Raw genomic sequence first — 20,162 nt, 5'->3', positions numbered from 1 at the left:
TTTGTTAAGGAGAGAAAGGGACCGAGAGGAAGAGAGGGAATGAATGAAAGCCACGAGGAGAGAAACGAATGCTGAATAAATGAAGGTCACAAAGAAAGAAAAAAAACAGGAATAAATGTGGAAATATAAGAAAACATACCAAAAGAGAATCTAAATAAAGAAACGCAACATCAGTTTAGTGCTTTATATTTTCCTCAGTGTCTGCCAGGTACTAATGAAAATAATGATACAACAAATAGGACAACTCAAACCCACACATACACATGCAAAAACACTAAAGAGGTGGTGCAGAAGAATTTTTATGTGCTTCTGTTTTACCCATTGCCCTTATTTTTACCTCCCTATTCCTTCTGGTATTTCCTGCCTTGTCTCTATTTTTCTTTTTATCCTTTCATCACTATCTTCTTACTATATCTCCTTTCCTCGTTATCCCACCTAATTCAGTGACTCCACCACTTTTTTCTCCTCTCCCCTAGTATTGATATTCAACCAATTGCAATTATCATACTGACAACTGATTAGCAGACTGATAGAGCACATTGATCGACCGATACTTCTCAAAGTAAGCCTCCATGCACAGAAAGTTGACCAACACAACAGCATTATCCTCCAGCTACCTCGGGTTATTTTTCTTAACATGGCTATTTAAGGTAGTACAGGTGTAAATTAACAGTTGCTGCACATGTATCATCAAATGAGTGCAAATCACATGCGCAAATGCACCTTTGCCTCTGTTTTTTGTAAAGCACTTTGGTATGCCTAAGGCTTTTAATGTGCTCTATAAATAAAGGTTGTTGTTGTTGTTGTTGTTCAACTCGACAGCGAAATGAACCGTGTGGAAAAAGTCGGCCTGAGTTTTCCCTGCAAACAGCTAACCATCGAACAACAGCCTAATCTGATTAGTGAGATATTTCACACACTGCTGATTGGGTTGTGATGACACTTTGGGAAAAAGGCACATCTCACAGCAGCACACTCTAGCATTTTCAAAATTACACTGATTGGCCCAGGGGGGAGGGGGGTTATGAGTCAACACTGTGCCATGTCAGTCATGTCATAAGAGCTTTCTCCTATGGTAATTTCCCACTTGTAAAGACCTATTTTCACTGCAATTACTCAACAGTGACAAGAAAACTTTGTTTTTAAGCATGTGAGATAAGTTTCACTACAGTGATGTAATTGACACAGGTCATTCATTTTTCAGTCCATCTATTGAACTGATACAATAAACTTTTTTCCTCTCATTTCCTCTCTTCCCCTCTTCCACCTAGCTGGTCATGGTAGATGGCTGCCCCTCCCTGAGTCTGATTCTGATTTCTTCCTGTTAAAAGGGAGTTCTTCCTCCCCATTGTCACCAAGTGCTTGATTACCGGTGAATGCCTGATTATTGTGGTTATCTATCTAATTTTGTAGAAATCCTAAGGCAAGGGTTGCTTTGAATTGGTACTATATAAAGTAAACTGTACTGAAATTAGTTTACAGAGTTACAAGTCCAAACAACAACACATCTAGCTCTATGACTAACTCAAACAGGCCACAAAGACAAGTTTATAGTTTATAGCCGATCTCAGTCCATTCTACACATCCAGTTGGGGGCATTAACCTTGAAAGCCAACTAGGAGTGACCCTTTAAGCTTTTTTCTGAACTGAGTGGTTCCTGTCATATTTCATGCATGCTTATAGAACAAAATAACTGGGTTTGCATGAGAAGTTAGTGAGGGTGGTCACTGTCTATGCAGCTACTTTTGGAAAAACCAGTAAACTATTCTAATGGTTGTTAAATCATGTCTTTATCGATATATACTGCCGTTTCAAAACTGGTTTTTAATTAAATCAAATGTCATCTTTATGGGGGAAAGACTTACTAGTGCTTCGACCAGGGTACAGACGCAACACATCTAAAAGTCATCTTTCAGCCCACCTTCATCCCTGCTCCTCTTTTCATGTTTCATGTTTATCTGTTCTCACTCATGCCCTCTGTTGTGTTCTGGATCTTGCTGCTGCCTTGCCAATCTCATCTTTACCACATATGTGCGAGAAACGAATGGCCAGAAAGTCCAAGAACAGACCCGACCTAACAAATATGGAAGATCGACAGTCTTCTTTGAACTCTATCATAGTCCTAACTTAACTTAACAATATAAATATAAAAAAAAAAACCATAATATGTAATTATGTTTTCTGCAGCATTCTGCAATGAGGAGGTTCTGCAGATTTGCTGCCTCTATAAGGAAATCAATGAGGATAGTTTCACTGTTTCCTTTGCTAAAAGTTTTGTTGATTTTTTTTCATAGACTTGCCAAGCTGAAGCTTTAGAGAGTATGAGCAGCATTGTATCACCTTTTGCTGTCTTTGCTCAAGGGTAGTTCTGTAGCCCCACAATAACACTTACACTTGTTTATTCTTTCCATTCATCTCTTCTTTTCCTTCCCTCCCACTTTTGCTGTAATTTACAGATTCTACATTTATCCATCTCTCTGTCTCTCTCTCACTGTTCTCTTCCCATTTTCCCTCTGTGTCATTCACACTTTGTCTCTCGGTGCCAGACAGTTAGCACTAGGGGGTCTGTCTGCATTAAAGCCAAAATGATTGTGTAGACTAAAAGAAAAAAACATGTGTTATTTATGTCTATTATGTACCAGTGGTTTGTGATGACTGCATGCGCATACATAAATATGCACACTTGCCAGGATAGGTGCAAACGCAAAAGCACACTTTTAATGTATCACAAACATGAGTGTTCGCACACACACAGTATCCTGCTGCTTTAGCCTTCACTGCTGACGGCATATGGGAGTGCGCATGCATGTTTGCACGGGGGTTTTGGCAACCCGTGAGATAACAAATCGATGCGATACGGTCTCGGGATCAGGATTTGAGGTTGGATTGTGGATGTGTTTGTCATACTTGTCTTTTCTCTGTCTGTTCAGGTGATTTGGTGTGATTTTTCACATTCACCACATTGTCGGGAGCCTCATTCATGGCGCCTTGACACCGCTTCCACAGTCCCGTCCCTCCATCAGAGGAAGGCCGCAGTGCTCTGTCATGCCCCCCCACACCCACCCCCCCGGGGGCACTGGCCTTCCCCCAGCTAGCGCCACTATCTACCACTGCTACTTGGCCAAACCAGGTGAGTCAAGAAAACAAAGAGCAGATTAATAGGGACAAAATTGAGTGAGATTATGAAAAAAAAAACAAGAAGAGAGGAAAACATGCTGTTCCTCTCCGACTCAACTCCAGTCTATTTTATTCACGTCTATTGTACTCCAAACTATGCATGAAAGGAGGAACACTGTCTGTTTTGACAGCTGCTAATATTTGCATGCCAGCATGATTGAACACACACATACCCACGGACATGCGCGCACTCAAAGGACAAGGGCACTGAGCATACTGTGGCCACGTGCCAAGGCTTCCACAGAAATGCCACATTACTGTATTAATCCAGCCAGTGAGATTTAGTGATATGATATTTTCTTTCTTTAATTCACCCTATCGCTTCCTTTCCGAAACAAGATTTCCTTTCCTTTCACTTATTGTCTTTGTTTTTTCTGCATCTCACTCCTTTTTTCACCTGTCACCCTTTGCCTCTTCCTTTTATTCCTGTCCATCCCTGCATCCAAGTCTCTTTGGACCCATTATCTTTTTTCTTTTTTCCCCCCTTCGTCTCATATTGCGCGTACACTCAGTCAAAACAAAAATCCATCAGAAGTCGGGTGGCATAGCAACAGATAGGACAGCTGTATGCGTGTGTGTGTGTGTTGTGGAGCAGACAGTGGCACAAATGGTTCTCACTCTCTGAGCGATTCCAGCCAATTTTTCAGCTAATAGGCAAACACAAGGGCACTCCTTTCCTCTTTTGTTTTACATCATGCACATGCTGTAAATGAATGGCTTTACAAAAGAGAGAGACTAAGAGAACAGGGATCTTTGTCTTCCTGTTGGCGAGGTAAGGTATTATTGGTCCTGAGGTGTCTGGGGGGAAAAAAAAAGACGCCCCCACAAACTGCTGTGTAACACCGAGGACACTAAATAACAGGGCAACACTATGTGTCTGAACCTCCAAACACCCACACAGAAACTCTAAGTCAACAGATATGCCTCCCTCTGAGCTTCTCGTTGTCTCCATACCAGCACCTTATACCTCTTCCTTTCTCTCTCTACCTGCACTTTACATTTTCTCCAACCTTCTCTCATCTCCGTATTTAATTCAAATCAGTTTAACTCGGATGCCTGCGTAAGCTTTAGTAGCATATTTGCTGTAGGGTCTACTCTAAGCTGTTCAGGAATAGTAATTCCTCTAAAATATTCTATCTGTCATCAAACGTCTCAGAGCCTTTCCTTGCAATTACACTGAATTAAAAAGAAGCACGCTGTGTTGATGCCAAAGCTCTCTCTCAGTTAAGATAAATGCACTTGATCGGCACATAATGTGCATTACAAATATTTCCAAACTCTTTGAAAACAGGTGTTTTCCCTGTCTTCCCTCTGCTTTTTCAATGTTGTTCTGTATGCCTCTTGCAAAGCAAAGAATCTCCCTCCGCTCTCTCCACTGAGGCTGTAATTCAAACACATACATATACTATATAACTTACTGAGAAACGGATATATCGAGAGTAGAAAGCAGTAAGAATTTCATTACATCAGCGCCAGCAATGACAATCAAATCATGAAGCCCACGTGTTGCTGAAGAAGTTCATTCAGAGCTAGAATTTGACAGGGAGGATTTGAAACTACGTGTTTCCACTGAATTGTCATTATAATTCTGCACGAACTGCAAAATGCTGAAGAATGGTGTGTTCAAAGGACAGAAAATGGATTAAGAAGAAAAATGGAGAGAGACTTTTGGGAAGTGTTTGTATTCTTCAGCGTCTGCTAGTTTTGGCCTTGATGGATGGAGGCTGTGGCAGACATCTTGTGGGTGTTCTGCAGTTGTTGTGCCAAATAAAATTATCAAATGCAAAAATGTATTTAAATGCTTTACCCTTTTTGTCTGGAAAATTGATACTCGGATACTAACTGACACTAAAATTACTATAGGATTAGATATTTATTTGCAACAACGCTGATATCAACAGTGCCGCACAGAACTCCCCCCATTTTCATTGAACCGTTATCACAACCTGGCCAGCACACACGCTAACAAGCTGTTTAAGTATTAGCAATTACCCACATTAGCTGCCATTATCATTAAGGTAGTGGCTAGCAGCTATGGCTAATGATAAAGTTAATGTGCAAGCTAGGCAACAAACATTATCAGGCCTGCTCAGCTGTAACTGGCAATGTTAATTTAACAGGATAACACAATTATTTGTCCTTTAAAAAGTGTTATGTTTCTCTTAAAGTCTCAGATTAAAGGAAAGAAAAGTTTATCAGCAACTACACCGAAACAGTGGCAGCCTACTTTATCAACTCTATTTGATCATCTGAAAATATGATGCCAAACCACCAGAAGACAAGAAATAAACCCAGCTGCATGGTTCATGGCATGCATTTGCACAAACCACTATCACATTACTTTAAAAACAATCCCCCTTGTGGTATTGAAAACGGTGTTAAGTATTTTTCTGGGTATCTGTATCAAGTTCGAAATTCTTGTATGGTAACAACCCAGATATCTATCTGGACTTTTATATTCCCTGGGGAATATACGAGCTAGAAAAGCATGCACTCCACAAGTTTGACCAAAATCCAGAAATACTCTAAATAGATACACTACACCATCAAGAAACGTTAAAGAAAAATGGCTAAAACGGCTAAAAGAGTTTAGACATGACAGTTAAATGAGTTAAATACATGAGTGACACAAAGTGAAATACAGGGAGCAAGAAAAAACGGGGAAACAGTGGGGAGTAGAGATGAGGAGGAAGAGGGATGTGAGATCAAAGAGGTGTAGTGAAAGAGAGCAGACAGTGAGGAAGAAGGAGGAGAGGCGAAAGAGGAGAACAGAGAGGTCTATGAGCGGCACGGAGACCATATGGTGCCTCCAGGACTCCACCATCCCAGCAGACTGTGAGACTCTTCTGACACATACACACACACTTGCACACAAGAAGGTATCAGTTAATTCCTACTCTCGCTCACACACACACATAAGCATACACAGGATCTGACTGTGAGCTTATGTGTTTGTTCCAACCCCAAACTGCAGAGCTGCAGAGCTTCTAATCAAGAGAGTGATAGTGAAAGAGAGAATGACAGCAGTTGGGATTTGGCTTTGAACAGCGATATAATACACTGGCTGGGGTTACAATATTTGCTTGGAGTGAAGCCATAATACCATGACTTAGCATTATGCTTGGAGTACAGCTGTAATACAGTGCACTGACTAAGGGTGTAGCATTAGGTTTGGAATTTAGCCATCACAGTTAGTTTAGCCGCTTCAAACTGACTGCCATTAAAAACAGTAAAATGGCTTCAATAAAAAGTACTTTTTGGTCGACCTGCAGCAGCTACCAGGTTGTTAAACTGATTGATTAACAAAGTGTAATGATTTAGGGTCGATTGTAGGGTAGTCAAGATGCATACCAAATGAGCTAAAATGCCCTTTATCTCAGAGTCCCAGGATAAACTCCCACTCAGCTAGACCTTTGCTGCTTGTCATTCCCTGTTCCCTTTCCCCCCCGTTGCCTATCTCTGCTGTGCTGTCTAAATAAAGGCGAGAGGCAAGAAAAAAAAATCCCTACCACCAGGTGGTTAGTAGCTAGTGGCACTTTTCAACCCTGCTGTGATGTTGGGTTTGGCATGAAACCAACCGCAGTGGGACACTGTGTGTGTGCAGCATTAGGGCTGGAGTAGAGGATCATCCCTTCACATAGTGTTATATGAGACTGGAATGACAGCTCGTTGGCAAACCATACAAAGCATCTGGCTAATTCAAGTTTGCGATCAATAGCTATTTTAATGTAAGGCAAGAAATAAATAAATATCCTAATTATTAAAGTCAACAAAAAACAAAATTGCTTCATTAAAGTAAAATGAAAGAGGATTTCTACTCTTTATTGTTTCTTTGTTCTATAAAAAAATGTAATTAATATTGTTCCCCTTTACTCAATATTACTTCAAATTTTCCATATAAACTTTTCATATTTTCTTATATGTTATTATATTTTATTGGGGTTTTTTTCTGTGCATATGTAAATATCATCTGCTAAAGGGTCACTGTGGCTTGCTCCCATAGCCAGCTTATTAGCTGTGTCTTGTAATATGGCGATTGATTGTGGCGAGCTATAATCTAGTTTGTTGTGGCCCTAATTTTGTGACAGCTCGGCTCAAAGGCATGCAGAAATCTCCCATGCATATACCCGCCAGCTCTTTCTTTTTTACCACTGTGTGGTTAGATGCAGGTACAACAGGAATGTGCCAGATGAAACACACAAATAAATGGTCCTGGCCTACTTTCAAAGGACACTGGCAGGGATAAATCCACTGGATGGTGTTTGTGGTGCAGATAAATCCTAAGCCCCACAAACAGCATTTTAACACTCGCCAAATGATAGAGATACAGTATCACACTCACAGCACATCTAGCACAGATCTAGCTTGACACTGATAAGCTATAATGATCATAGCAAGGCTATTCCTGACAGAAAATACTCCTTTCCTGGCTAAGTAATCACAGAAAATGGCTGATAATGGTCCTAAATTAATGGTCGATAACACAGCGTTTTGAGATGTCCTCATTTAGTCCTTGTGAAAAAAAATAAAAGCCTCTGAAAAGGTCATGCAATTAGGAAAAAAAAGATTTCTAGCACTTTGGAACTAATTCTAAATTCAGGATCAGAGCAGCTACTTCAGACCATTCTAAATTTATATATTACAATCATATAAAAAGGAGGGTTTTTTTCAGTCCTGTGACTGAAGTTCACTCTCACTGCTTCCACAAGAATTAAGAGGGTAAGGAGCAGTCAGGTGCTGCTAATTAAATGCACTTCAATTATTGATTATCTATAAAAACAGATGTTTGCAGGTCTGGAGCATTCAGGTGTGTGTAAACACAAAGCTGCATTTTTCCAGGGAGTGGATGTCTCAGCAAATTCACCCCAAGGTCAGACCATGCAGCTGCATCTCATACTTTACAGGGGTCAGTTAGCATGTTACAGGTTAAAGTTTATGACAGTACAATTAGAAAAAGACTGAACTGAACAAGCGTTCAGTTCAGTTCAGTTCAGTTCAAGGGAACGTGGCAGCACAGCTTAAGTTCGCAAAGTTGCATCTGAACAAACCGCAAGACTTCTGCAATAGCGTCCTTTTACAGACAAGAGCAGACAAGTATTCTAATGTGAGGCCATAACATTTACATGGGTCATGCAACAAGACAATGATGCCAAGCACAGCAGCAAATCTCCAACAGAATGGTTAAAAAGAATCAAAGTGCTTGGATGGAGTACTGTCTTTTTTAACAATACTGTGAATTCAATTCTAATTATATGATGCTAAAAATTTAGTTAAAACACATTTAATTACAAAATAGCCAACTGAAGATTCAGAAAAGAAACTGGCATAAAAACCACAGCATGACAACTATTTCATATATAGAAGTTTGCGTGTGTGTGTCTGCGTGTGTGTGGATCAATACCATCTGCCTATCCATCCTGTCTGAAGAATGAGTGGGCATACATTACGACTTGTCACACATCCAAGGCAAAGTGTATTCTATTCCTGTCACGTTGATGCTGATGCGACATCAAAAGGCGGACGTCCTTCTTTTTCGTTCCAAAATTTGAATGTATTCAGCCTTGAACTACAGCCCTGGTGACTGGTCAGTACATAGTGCATCAAAGAGCTGGTGTTGCAGTGAAGTACCACGTGCAGCAGCTCCAATGAAGGTGTTGACACTGCCTGAAAATGATGCTTTCTTTTGCCAAAGCATGAATTCGTGGATCCCCCCCCCCAACTCCTTTTTGCTTTATCTCTTTGTCTTACCTGCCACTCTTGCTAATTAATAGCCACTATCACAAACAACAATGTCAATGCATGTCACACGCTCCCACGAGGCCCACTGTTGTGTGAACGAGCACGTGTGCCACTACAAATTGATACAAATAGCAGGAATTAGAGAGGCAGATCGGCCTACACATTACCCACTCCCCGCTGCAAGTCAAAATAATGATACTGTCTTACTGCCGCATCACAGGAGAAATGGACAGGGGAGAGAGACTGACGCAGCAGGTGGGATAAAAATGGAGAATGAGAGCAGGGCTGGAGTAAACAGGAAGGAGAGAAGAAAGGGAGCAAGAAAGAGAGAAGGAGAGGTAATTGGAGGTAATCCTACTGGAAGAAGAGGTTTAAAAAAAATCAAGATTTGCAAGAAAACACTCTCTCCTCTCCTCATCACAGTGACAGCAGGAGTACAGCCTAAACCCCTACACTGTGTTCCTGCTTATCCTTAAATGCTACCAGTGTGTTTGTGAGTCAGTGTGTGCGACCATTACTTCCTGCGTTTGGTTAAGCGATTATAAACGGATGTGCCTGAAAGTCAGGCGGAAAGGTGCATGACAGAAAATAGATAATGTGGGGCAAAGAAGAACTTCTTTCCTCTCTTATCTCCAATAACATTATATGACTGATAATGTAGCTGTACTGATAGGAGCCTGACATTGTACAATATCTATCTATCTATCTATCTATCTATCTATCTATCTATCTAAGCCAAAAACACATGTAGTGCTGCAGTGTATTGTGTGTGTGTGTAGAGGTATTAACACACGCAGTCACACACACACACTAGCTGGCTATTTTCTGTCTGCTAAGTAAATAAGGTCTTGGGTTACAGTTGAGATCAGGCATATTATAGCCTCTGAGAAATTACATGGATGTTGCTGCTGCTGCTGTAGAAAAACAGGCAACATTACAATTCATGTTCTGATGTAATGCAGATGGTTGATTTCACGTTATATATGACAGGTTTTAAGATATTTGTTGTGTGCCATTCAACTTCAGGAAAACCACACTAGTCACTAACTGTCAATAAAATGCACCAAACACATGCTTTAAATGATATATACTTACATAATAATATAATATTTGTACAGCATTTATCATATTTAAGGTGATATGAAAATAAAAACAAACAAGGATTAAAGCAGATTCTATAACTTCAATACAAAATACTGAAAGTGTGCGAATGCAACGGATTCATAGAACTACAAGGGCAGGTTGCTTGTTTAGGTTGTTTTTTCCCCCCCCAAAATACATTTTTGCCCTTTTCCCCTTTGTTGTGAGAAGACAGTGGACAGAAGAGTAGAAAGCTGGGAGAAAGATCAGGGGCCTCGGGGCAGATTCCAACCTGGGACTCTGCATTAGCCTTAAGGGCACATTAATCACCTGCTTCACACAAACCAGTGCCCTTACCCAAGCGTTTAAACAAACAAAACAGTCACGGAAAAAAATTAATGTGTACATTCAAAAAGCTGTAACCAGTAACAGTTTATCTGATTTATCACCTGATCACAAAATTAGCTGGATGGATGCCTGGATGAGGACTTTTGGGGTTATTATCTTATTCGCATAAAGGTGTGCTTTAACGTTATATCAAGGGCGTTATGTGGTATTGGCAATTGTGCCAAAAATTAAACTCTAATAGCAGCAATGGATTTGTTTTAAACTCCGAGCATAATGAAAAAAAGAGTGAAGAAACACGGGCCTGTGAGTCTGCTGCGCGGAGGACAGCTGGTCCTCCTCGTAACAAGATAGCAGCAAGTCTGTCGCTTGCATGGAAAACAGCTTGGCCCTTGGTAACATACAACTGGGCTCAGTAACAGTAGTGCCGGAGCTGATGACATCATTCCTGGGTTCAGTGTCACCCAAGGGCCCTTGAATATAAACTTACAGGCACAAGAGGCCCCTGAGGTGTCAAAAGCCGTTACCTTGGAGACATTGTCAAACATTGCCAGGTACACAGGACTGCAAAGGTCATCCCATACTGTAACATGTAACAACGATACTGTACTGCTACAAAAATTCAGAAGATACTGTAAAGTAGAGATGGACCGATCCGATATTACGTATCGGTATCGGTCCGATACTGACCTAAATTACTGGATCGGATATCGGAGAAAAATAAAAAATGTAATCCGATCCATTAAATATCACGAAAGCACCTCACAAAACTTGCAACACGCCGTAACTCACCTCAGAACGTTAGCAGTCGGAGCAGTATGCGTCACGTGATAGAGCGGCTGTGGCATGCGGGACCTGTCGGTGGTCTGGATAGCATTTGGAGCTTCGCTAGCAACCTGGCATTTCATCTCCGACAAAGTTATCCCCGAGAGAAGTAAAGCAAGTGTGTAAGTCCATCTCTGAATGTTTGTAAAGCATTCCCACGTTAAGCTTAACGAGCGACTGCCTCTCGCTCTCCGGCTGCTACTTCAATCGTGAAACTGCTTAAATGATCAGCTGATCGGCTTTTCTGTCGCGAGTCTGTCTCTCTTGTTTGTTTTTGGTCCACTTTGCACCAGAAAGAGGAAACCAGCGGCTGAACAACAGCAGCACGTTTAAGCTTGATAAGCTGTTGTTACAATTTATTTAATCTTACTTTCTACTCAAGGATCTTTTTCTACGTAGCTGACGGCTGGTAACTGTGCAGGGGCGGATCTAGCAAAGTTTAGCCAGGGGGGCCGATAGGGCATTAACTGGGAAAAGGGGGCACAAAGACATACTTTTCTTTCTTATTCTCATTTAAAATGTCGAGCTTTTAATAAATAATTATCTGACACCCAAAGTTTTAATTTGATGTAAAATGAATAGAAGTCAATTACTGTATATAGTGACTATTAAGTCTAATATATATACCCTAGTAAGCTATAGTACTTTTTACTTTGGGAAGGTACCATCTGTGCAGTCTGCAATTTTGTTGAAGAAAGATGTTGAATCTATTTAATATTTCTTGAAAAAGAATTGATTTCTGTGCATTTTTTTTCCACACTGCATCAAATGAAGGTTGATTACGTCGATTAAGCATCATGAGGTGGAGCGTGAGGGGTGGTTCCCTATTTTTTATTTATTTATTTTTGTTGTTGCTGGGAGTTGGAACCCTATTAGTTAGGTTGCTTAATATTTACGCTAAGTACTCTTTAAAATACCAGAATAGGGAGGATGGTGTAGGTCTAAGTTTATTAGATTGATCAGTATTGCTGAACTATGAAATATTTTTTTTGTATACAGGTATAACAGAATAGCTTTAGTGTAGTTGTTGTTTTAAACTTGAGTATGAACTTGCAGACTTGCAAAATGCAGCAAGATATTTTAAAAAACAGTTTTGTTGATTAAAAAACACTATATCGGATTCATATCGGTATCGGCAGATATCCAAATTTATGATATCGGTATCGGTATCGGACATAAAAAAGTGGTATCGTGCCATCTCTACTGTAAAGTAACATATTCATCACAACATACAGTGATGCTATTAGTTTCACTTCTTAATTCAAGAAAAGAAATAAAATAAACATAAGGTGAGTCTGAGAGCCTGGTCAGCACATCAGGGCTTTTCCTGCATATAAAAGAAAGAAAATCACTAGCATTGTAATAAAATAAAAAAAACAGTTTTAAGTGGTTTTAAGTGGCATTTAATTTACTCAAACATAAATATATGTCATCCTATCACATGGCCTGTTATAACAGGAAAATGCATTTATACCGTTCAGTGAGATAGTACAGGCTCTTTGCTTAAATGCCCAAAAGCTCGATTTTGAACCAGAGAAACTTAATTTAAAAAAGCATTAAACTTACAGCAATAAGGTATTTAAATATAGTAGTGTAACAACATTAAAGAAACAAAACAATAGTAACCAAAAAAGTCCCTTTTTAGTTTATATCAAGAAGTTACTGTCTTACATTAAACTGTAGTTTCAAAGTATGTACAGTGCAGAACTTTTGTCCGTTTAATTAAAACGTGCATGTATTTCCATGCGTATGTCAGCACCAGCCATGACCCTGCAATCCTTTCCATATACAGAGAAACTATATAGACAGAAATCGCTGCCAGGGAAACAACTGACTGCGCACAGAAACACAAGGACACACATGAATATGCAAACATACACTGGCAGGGATAATCCTCTTTCAGAGATTACTTACGATAGATATGCCATTTGAACTCTCGCACAACTTCAAACACAAAAACCAGCACACATACATTGTAAATGGGTGGGCAAGCTATCATGTTAATTAAAAACAAACAGCTCTAATGATCAGTCGTTTTATTAAAATATAATTGGAAAGTCGGAAAAGAGGTTAAGAAATATGCATTTTCTTCATCAAGAGAAACTCTTCAGCCTTCATTAACAATTAAGAATGTGCCTATTATTGCACAAACACACTATATTTTCATTCTAATATGGTAAGAAATATGCATGGATTTGGAATCCAAGGCAGCAACCATTGATTATTAATACTCCTCAGGTTTGAGCTGCTTGGTGTCTAAAAGTTTCATGACTGTCACTTCTGACAACAAGATGAGGCTGTTTAGAATCTGACGAGCGATACTGCCCTTAGAGTTGCCTTGATCGAACACAAACACACTTCTGCATTTTAATGCTGCGTCTTAGTTTGTTTCCCATCGCTGAGAGCATCGCCAGCCCACACTTCCCAAGAATGTCAGCGCTTTTACGGATTGTGTTAGGGAATTCTTATAAAAGATTCAGTCTGAAGTCTGTTTGGACTGAGCTAAACTGCACAGAACCACTTAACTTATTTGGAAAGAATTCTCCCTGTCTTCCTCTAAATGTGGCAGAATATTTCCCTCCTTCTGGTTTGGCTGTGTGGAGCGCTGCATCAGAGAGGATTTGGAGAAGCTAAAATAAGCCAAAAAAAAACAACAACCACCACCTCCACGAGAGCAGCTAAAACCACTCATAAATGTTGGAAGATCTGCTTCAGCACTGAGGGGAGGGTTGCAGCGGATCAAAGTCAAAGTCAAAGTCAACTTTATTGTCAATTCTGCCACATGTACAGGACATACAGAGAATAGAAACTACGTTACTCTCAATCCCTAGATAAAATAGCAAATGATGAGGATGAGTTATAATGTACAGTAGCAAAGGGATGGGAGAAGAGAGGGGCGGTGTTAGGCAACAGATATGAGAGAGTGGAGAGAGAGGAGGAATACCTTTGCAAAATAAAGCAAACGTATTCTTTGGTGCACAAAGACGACCGCATTTTGAAAATGTGACATTATATGAGAGGAGAAAAATAAACACAATTTCTCTCTCTCCAGCTCCGTTCTGCTCTCTCAGTTGTATAACAGTGCTTCTACCTCGGAGCTACATTATCCTCGCAAATCTCCTGCACTACTGTACCTTTACAAATAGCTCCAACCTGTTTTGGGAAATTCAAAGCCACTGTATAGCAAAAGCCTTCTAGATTCCTACTGAGCTGCTGGAGTGAAAGCCTGGCACTCTAAAGCGTTTCCACTACAAAGTCAGACGGCACAGGAAGCTTCGGGATACTATAAAAATCTCTCCTTTTATCCATTTGTGAAGTGGAGTTAATTTTTCCCAGAGATTAAGATTATACTGTAGGATAGAGAGAGTTCTAGAGCACTAGTACTTTTTTATGAGGGCACAGCCTTCACTTGCTGAAGCTCTTTGGATCAGAATGTAAAATAGGGCAATGTCCTGAGTGAGGGAGGTCATGTTCTGTCTGGAAAGGAAACTGTGAGAAAAAAGGGACTATTTCTGCACCAGTGCAAGTCTAAATTCTCTTAATCATGTAATATTATGATTAAAAGAATTATGTAAAAGGAACAAATGAAGTGCTTAGTTAAATTTATCAAGAATGAGGGAAAGTAGCTCACAAATAAGCTAAGAAACCAAAATAGCAATTCTTGCTTGGAAACAACTTTAATTGCTACCATCATCTAAGAAATTCAAGATTTAAAAAAAATGGGGGAATGAGCTTTATTTTGTCTTGCAAAGTTTTTAGATGAGAAACTCTATACCACTTTCACATGATCAGAAGTTGGTAAGATCACTCCCCAGTCACACAGGCCTAAAGAACAGTTAGCAAACCATCTGGCAATGAGAGAAAAATGTGTATTCCACTATTACCTGAGTTGTTTGATGGAGGCTGGTGAAAGTCGCTGTGAAATCAACCGCTAAAGTCCCATTCACCATATCTGGAGACAGGTTAGTGACCCTCTGGAAATCACTAGAGTGTATTCCGCAACTGGTTGGAGACTGGTTTCTAAAGGCTGCCGGCAATCACTAGCATGAAATTGGTTGCACAGAGGTATGTGGTCCTGTGCTGGTAGTAGCAGTAAGTCACAGCGTTCTCAGTTTCTGGTTTGTGTTTTACTAATGGTTAGCAGTTACTTAGTTAGGGTTTGTTTTCAGACAAGTTGATGAGTAAAATGCAAAATATGAGTTGCCAAGGCAATCTGATAGTGACAAAAGAAACTGCAAAGTGGATCTGGTGCAGTTTCACCTGGTGATAGCCAGCAACTTTAAGCAACCGGTTGTGGCACACAGTACATTTTTCCTTGGTGACAAGATTTTCCAAGTGGTTGCAAACTCATGAATAGCCAGGCAGGGGAGGAAAACAACTAGCTTAGAAAAAAATCATGCTCTCGAAAAAATTGGTATTTTTCTTGGATTTGAAAAGAAAAGAGGGGCAAACAAGAAGCAATAACTTAAAAAAAAGACCTTTTAAGATATTTGTTGGATGATAATTGTTAGAACAGGAAAATTATAGTTCTAAATTACTGAGTGCTGACTTCTATTTAACTGCTGTAGTTTTAATTATATTGCAAACTCCGAGTGAATAATCTCATTTTAATTTCAAATCTGTTTTTGGCTTTTATCAGTAACATTTTAAGGCTATTAAAGTTTATCAGTAAAAAATAACTGAAATAAAAAGCCAATTCTGTTTCACAATGATGCTTTTGTTTTAGGCTTTTGTTATAAATCAAGCAAATTTTTTTTCTTTACAGTTTTAGCTTAAAGAGTTTAAAGTTTTAGAAAAGACAATAAAATAAATTTTGAATGAATATACACTGATTATGCATTTTATCCTATAGAATAAAGCTCGTTTAGTGTATGTGCTCAATAAACTATACAGTAGACTATATAACAATTCGACATGAGACTACAAATACGTCCATTAATACATTTATCTCAGCATCAGTCAGCCCTTCATTCCATTCTGAAGGACTTCTCATTTATGATTAATTAGGCTAAAGTTCACTTTCTGGTAGTGAATTTCCTGGTTTTCTTCCTCACTGAAAGTCAATTTAGAACCAGTTCAAAAGGAATAAAACTTTATATTATTAATGCTCTTTCTCACTGCGCCATAACAAACTTCATATTTTATCAGTAATGAGATACAGAAGCCCTGAGGAAAGAAAAGCGGCTTTAGAAGAATGATATGACTTTCATATCACTCATACCTTCTGACCTTCATCATGTTGTTTTCTCTTTTTTCAGCTATGTGGTCTGGCAACCAAAGATCTATTTCACTGAGATTTGTCATATTCAGAGCGTTAAATGCCATCTGAACCACTGTGTGTGGTGAGGGGGGGAATGAACCTGAATGCAGATAAAAAATAATATAACAACAAGGGAGTGAGCGAGATTTAGTGTGGCAAAAGGGAGTTGTGCGCTAAAAATTAAATGCTAATAATATGCAGATGATGTAAGAGATGAAATCTGGTGGCAAAACAAAGAGTCCTGTCAGGATGTAGAAAGTGCTGTGTCTGTGTCTGGAGTATAGACAAAGTGGTTTTCTTAATATTACGCTTTGTTGCTGCTTAACACACAAACACATGCCCACACACACATACACTCACACACACTCATGCACAGAGAGAGATAAAGCCTAAGTCGTGCCGATAAGCAATTGGATGGAAAGAAAGTCAGCCACTGTAACGAGACACTGAGGGAATACAGAGCAGTGCCGAGAGACTTGGAGTGAAAGGGAATGAGAAAGATAAAGAGACTCGAGTGGGAGAGGGAAAATTATTGAAGGGAGAGAGAGACAGACAGATGTTAGGTCACACAGAGAAACAACGAGAAGAAGAATGAGTAAAAAAAAAAGTTTGAAGTAATAAAAAAAGAAAGAACAGTGAGGAAAACTTGAAACAAAGAGGAAGGATGTAACAGGAGAAATAAACAGAGATAATGAGCAGAAATGATGAAATGACGGTAGTCTGCAGGAAAACAAGGATCTGAAAATGAAATAAAACAAAGGGGATTTCCCTCATGAGATGCACACAAACACACACAGAGAGAAGGGAAAGAGAGACACGGTAACTAGTCTGAGTCTTGTTTTGGTTCAGCTGTGATAGTTCAGGCGGAACATGTTTCAAGTTTGCATGATTTCTCAGATTTGTAGCGGAAATCTCTTCTGCAACTTTCAATCAGACAGCGATGAATCAGATTCTCTGTGCAGTTTCTAAAACGCTTTCTAAATCATGGAAATGAAAAATCAAATCAAAAACCACTTCTCCGAGTCTGTTTCCCTTTCCTCTTTAATTCTCGTTTACATCTTTCTCTACATAAAACTGTACAGTTCTGTGTATTTGACACAACTTTAACATCCTCACTGGCATCAAAGATAATCATTGTTTCTGCTTCCTTATTAACGTCGTAGATTGAGAGGCTATTTCACAGACACTTACCATGGGCTGGATAATGATTCTTGCACTTACTTTTTAATTAAAGTCATAATCATAATTTACACTTTCCCTCCAGTCCGTTCCGGTTGTACACATAATTGAAATAATAATTCACAAGTGTGTTTTCTCCTTCCTTTGCTTCCTCCCTCCTTCTCTCTTCCCCCAGTCTTCCTCTGTGTCCTCTGCCTCCTAGCTGCATTGCTGCCGCCAACCTGCTCCTGCCCTCCTCCCTGTCTCTGCTCCTCGGACAGCCTGGTGGTGGACTGCAGAGGCCGGGGTCTCTCCTCTCTGCCTCCCTTGCACCTCCTGCCTCCAAGGAGCCGCTCACTCCTGCTAACCAACAATAAACTCGCCTCGCTGGGAGCAGCTGCCTTTGCTAACCTCACTTCTCTGGAGGTTGTGAAATTTTTCTTTGCCTCAAAGCTGAACATGTTGTGGGTTGTTGTTACATTGTTGTTCATCACTGTGTGTGCAGCACAATAAGTGATATTGTCTGGCGGATCTTATATTGAGCAAACTGCAGAAAACCTCTGATCTCAGTCTGAAAAGTTAAGAAAAAGTTGACATTTTCAAGGTTTTGCAGGAAAAATTTGCATTTACTGTGGCTGGCAGCAACAAAACAATTGATAGTTTCTGTGCAATGAATACAACCTCATTAGTTACAACACTTGGCTGCTCTTTATTTATGAATGTCTCTTATTTACCATATCAGATAGAAGTAATTGCTTCTGTTTCCTGTCAAGGCTTAATGTACAATGAAACGTTTGCAGTTTTTGATTAATTCAGATTTTCATACCCACCAAAACACCACTAGTTATTTTAAACATAAGTGCCAGATTAAGTTAAAGTTATTTGTAATACTCAAAAAGATCATCAGCTACCACCAGTGTCTAAATTGTGCATAATTTGCATGTGTTTTTTAGGAACTGGACCTCTCTAATAATTACTTGGATAATTTACCAGCCGGATTATTCAGAGACATGTCCAACCTGACAAGATTGACTCTGCGCAACAACTCCTTAACAGTAATGGACAGAGACCTCTTCCAGGTAGGCACTCTAAATTACACAGCACCATACTTCGTAAAGCCTTCAACACTGCTCACTAAATACAGAATAAATGGCATTATTCCAACTACAAATCACATAGGACACTCAAATATTCCCTGCTAAAATGCATGGAAAACCTGTCTTTGTCTTCCGTGTACTGGGTGATATGTATTATCATTACAGTGTACTGAATGTGACTGAAAAAGAAAACAAAGCTGATACCACAAAGCTAAAGCTTAAGCGTCTGGATTTGAACTTCACGGGCTGTGCTTAATCGAGCCAACCTGAGCAGTTATACTTAAAAGATTGGGCCCCTGTCCAGGTGTTAAATTAGTAACAAACCATTTTCCCAGCACTTTCATCCACTAAATCAGAACAGTCAGTAGGAAAAGTCTGTGTCATCACTTCACTTGGAAATGTAAATTAAAATCAGTAGCTGCCAGTAGCTACATGGCAAAGATGTGTAAAGCCAATGGGTTTTATGAAAAAAAGTGCCCAACCATCAAACAAAGGCCTGCTTTTGATGTTTCTACAGGGTCTGAGCGGTCTTCAGAGTCTAGACCTGTCATTGAATGGTCTGTCCACAATTCCTCTCGGCCTACTGGATGAGTTGCAGAGCCTAAGGTAGGTACACACCAGAATACATTCATTTACACTGATTTTAATCGGGTGCTCACTTACAGGACCAAACACTAGAGTAAGATCACGATCCAGAATTATGAACAATGTAATATTCTCTCATGAGTTACAAGGTCAGAGTCGTGGATAATGTTCCAGAAGGAGAGCGCAGAGATCTTAGTTAACATAATCAGAAGATTATAAGATTATTGTAATTTCATAGAAGAAGGTGAAAATGTTGGAAACCTTTCTGAAGACACTGTGTCTATGCTGACCAGCTGGCACAGAAACTAAGCAGCACTACTCATGTTAGTCAGGCCAAGGCAACAATGTTGACATAACCAGTAAGACTGATAGTAGTAGTACCAAACATTTTCAGTAAATAATTCTGTTTTGTTTTTTTTCCCCTCAATTTTAAGCGTTACATACCCATACAACACTGATTATTCTGATATAATTCTACTAAACTATTATTATTATTATTACTTTTACTCCAAGGTGGCTGTCCCTAGCGGGTAACAGGCTTCATGGTTTGGAAAGGGCAGCATTTGAGCCGCTGGCCAATCTGCAACACCTGGAACTGGGCCATAACCCCTGGGAATGTGACTGCAACCTCCGCGATTTCAAACACTGGATGGAGTGGCTGCTGTACAGAGGTGGCTGTTTGATTTATGTTACAAGAACTTTTAAAGTGACCGAATGGGGTCACGAAGGAGTGGGCAGAAACGAGAGGTTATGTGGCTGGGTATTTGTTTCCATTTCTGCAACACCGTGCTTCTGGCTGTATAATATAAGCGCATCAGTGTGATAATGCGCATTAACGCGCTCATTGTGCGCTTCCTTGTACTGTATCCACGTGTCTCTGTGGGCTGTTAGTACAT

General features: G+C 39.7%; 2 protein-coding genes across 2 annotated transcripts in view; one reads left to right on the top strand and one right to left on the bottom strand.

Annotated features, from left to right (window-relative positions):
- Positions 1 to 20,162, bottom strand: part of cacna2d4a (calcium channel, voltage-dependent, alpha 2/delta subunit 4a) — a 100,048-nt gene that overhangs the window by 42,097 nt on the left and 37,789 nt on the right. The window lies entirely within an intron of this gene.
- Positions 1 to 20,162, top strand: part of lrtm2a (leucine-rich repeats and transmembrane domains 2a) — a 30,851-nt gene that overhangs the window by 5,726 nt on the left and 4,963 nt on the right. The window contains exons 2-6 of the mRNA XM_082511944.1: positions 2,931 to 3,130; positions 17,781 to 18,010; positions 18,538 to 18,663; positions 19,199 to 19,287; positions 19,780 to 19,937. Coding sequence (XP_082368070.1) covers positions 3,046 to 3,130; positions 17,781 to 18,010; positions 18,538 to 18,663; positions 19,199 to 19,287; positions 19,780 to 19,937 — 688 coding nt within the window. The 5' untranslated portion in view covers positions 2,931 to 3,045. The remainder of the gene's footprint in view (positions 1 to 2,930; positions 3,131 to 17,780; positions 18,011 to 18,537; positions 18,664 to 19,198; positions 19,288 to 19,779; positions 19,938 to 20,162) is intronic.

This window comes from Aulonocara stuartgranti (genome assembly GCF_965226115.1).
Source record: "Aulonocara stuartgranti genome assembly, chromosome: 17".
In the NCBI taxonomy this organism is placed as follows: Eukaryota; Metazoa; Chordata; class Actinopteri; order Cichliformes; family Cichlidae; genus Aulonocara; species Aulonocara stuartgranti.
Note: the sequence above shows the minus strand (reverse complement) of the source record. Positions and strands in the feature narration are given on the sequence as shown.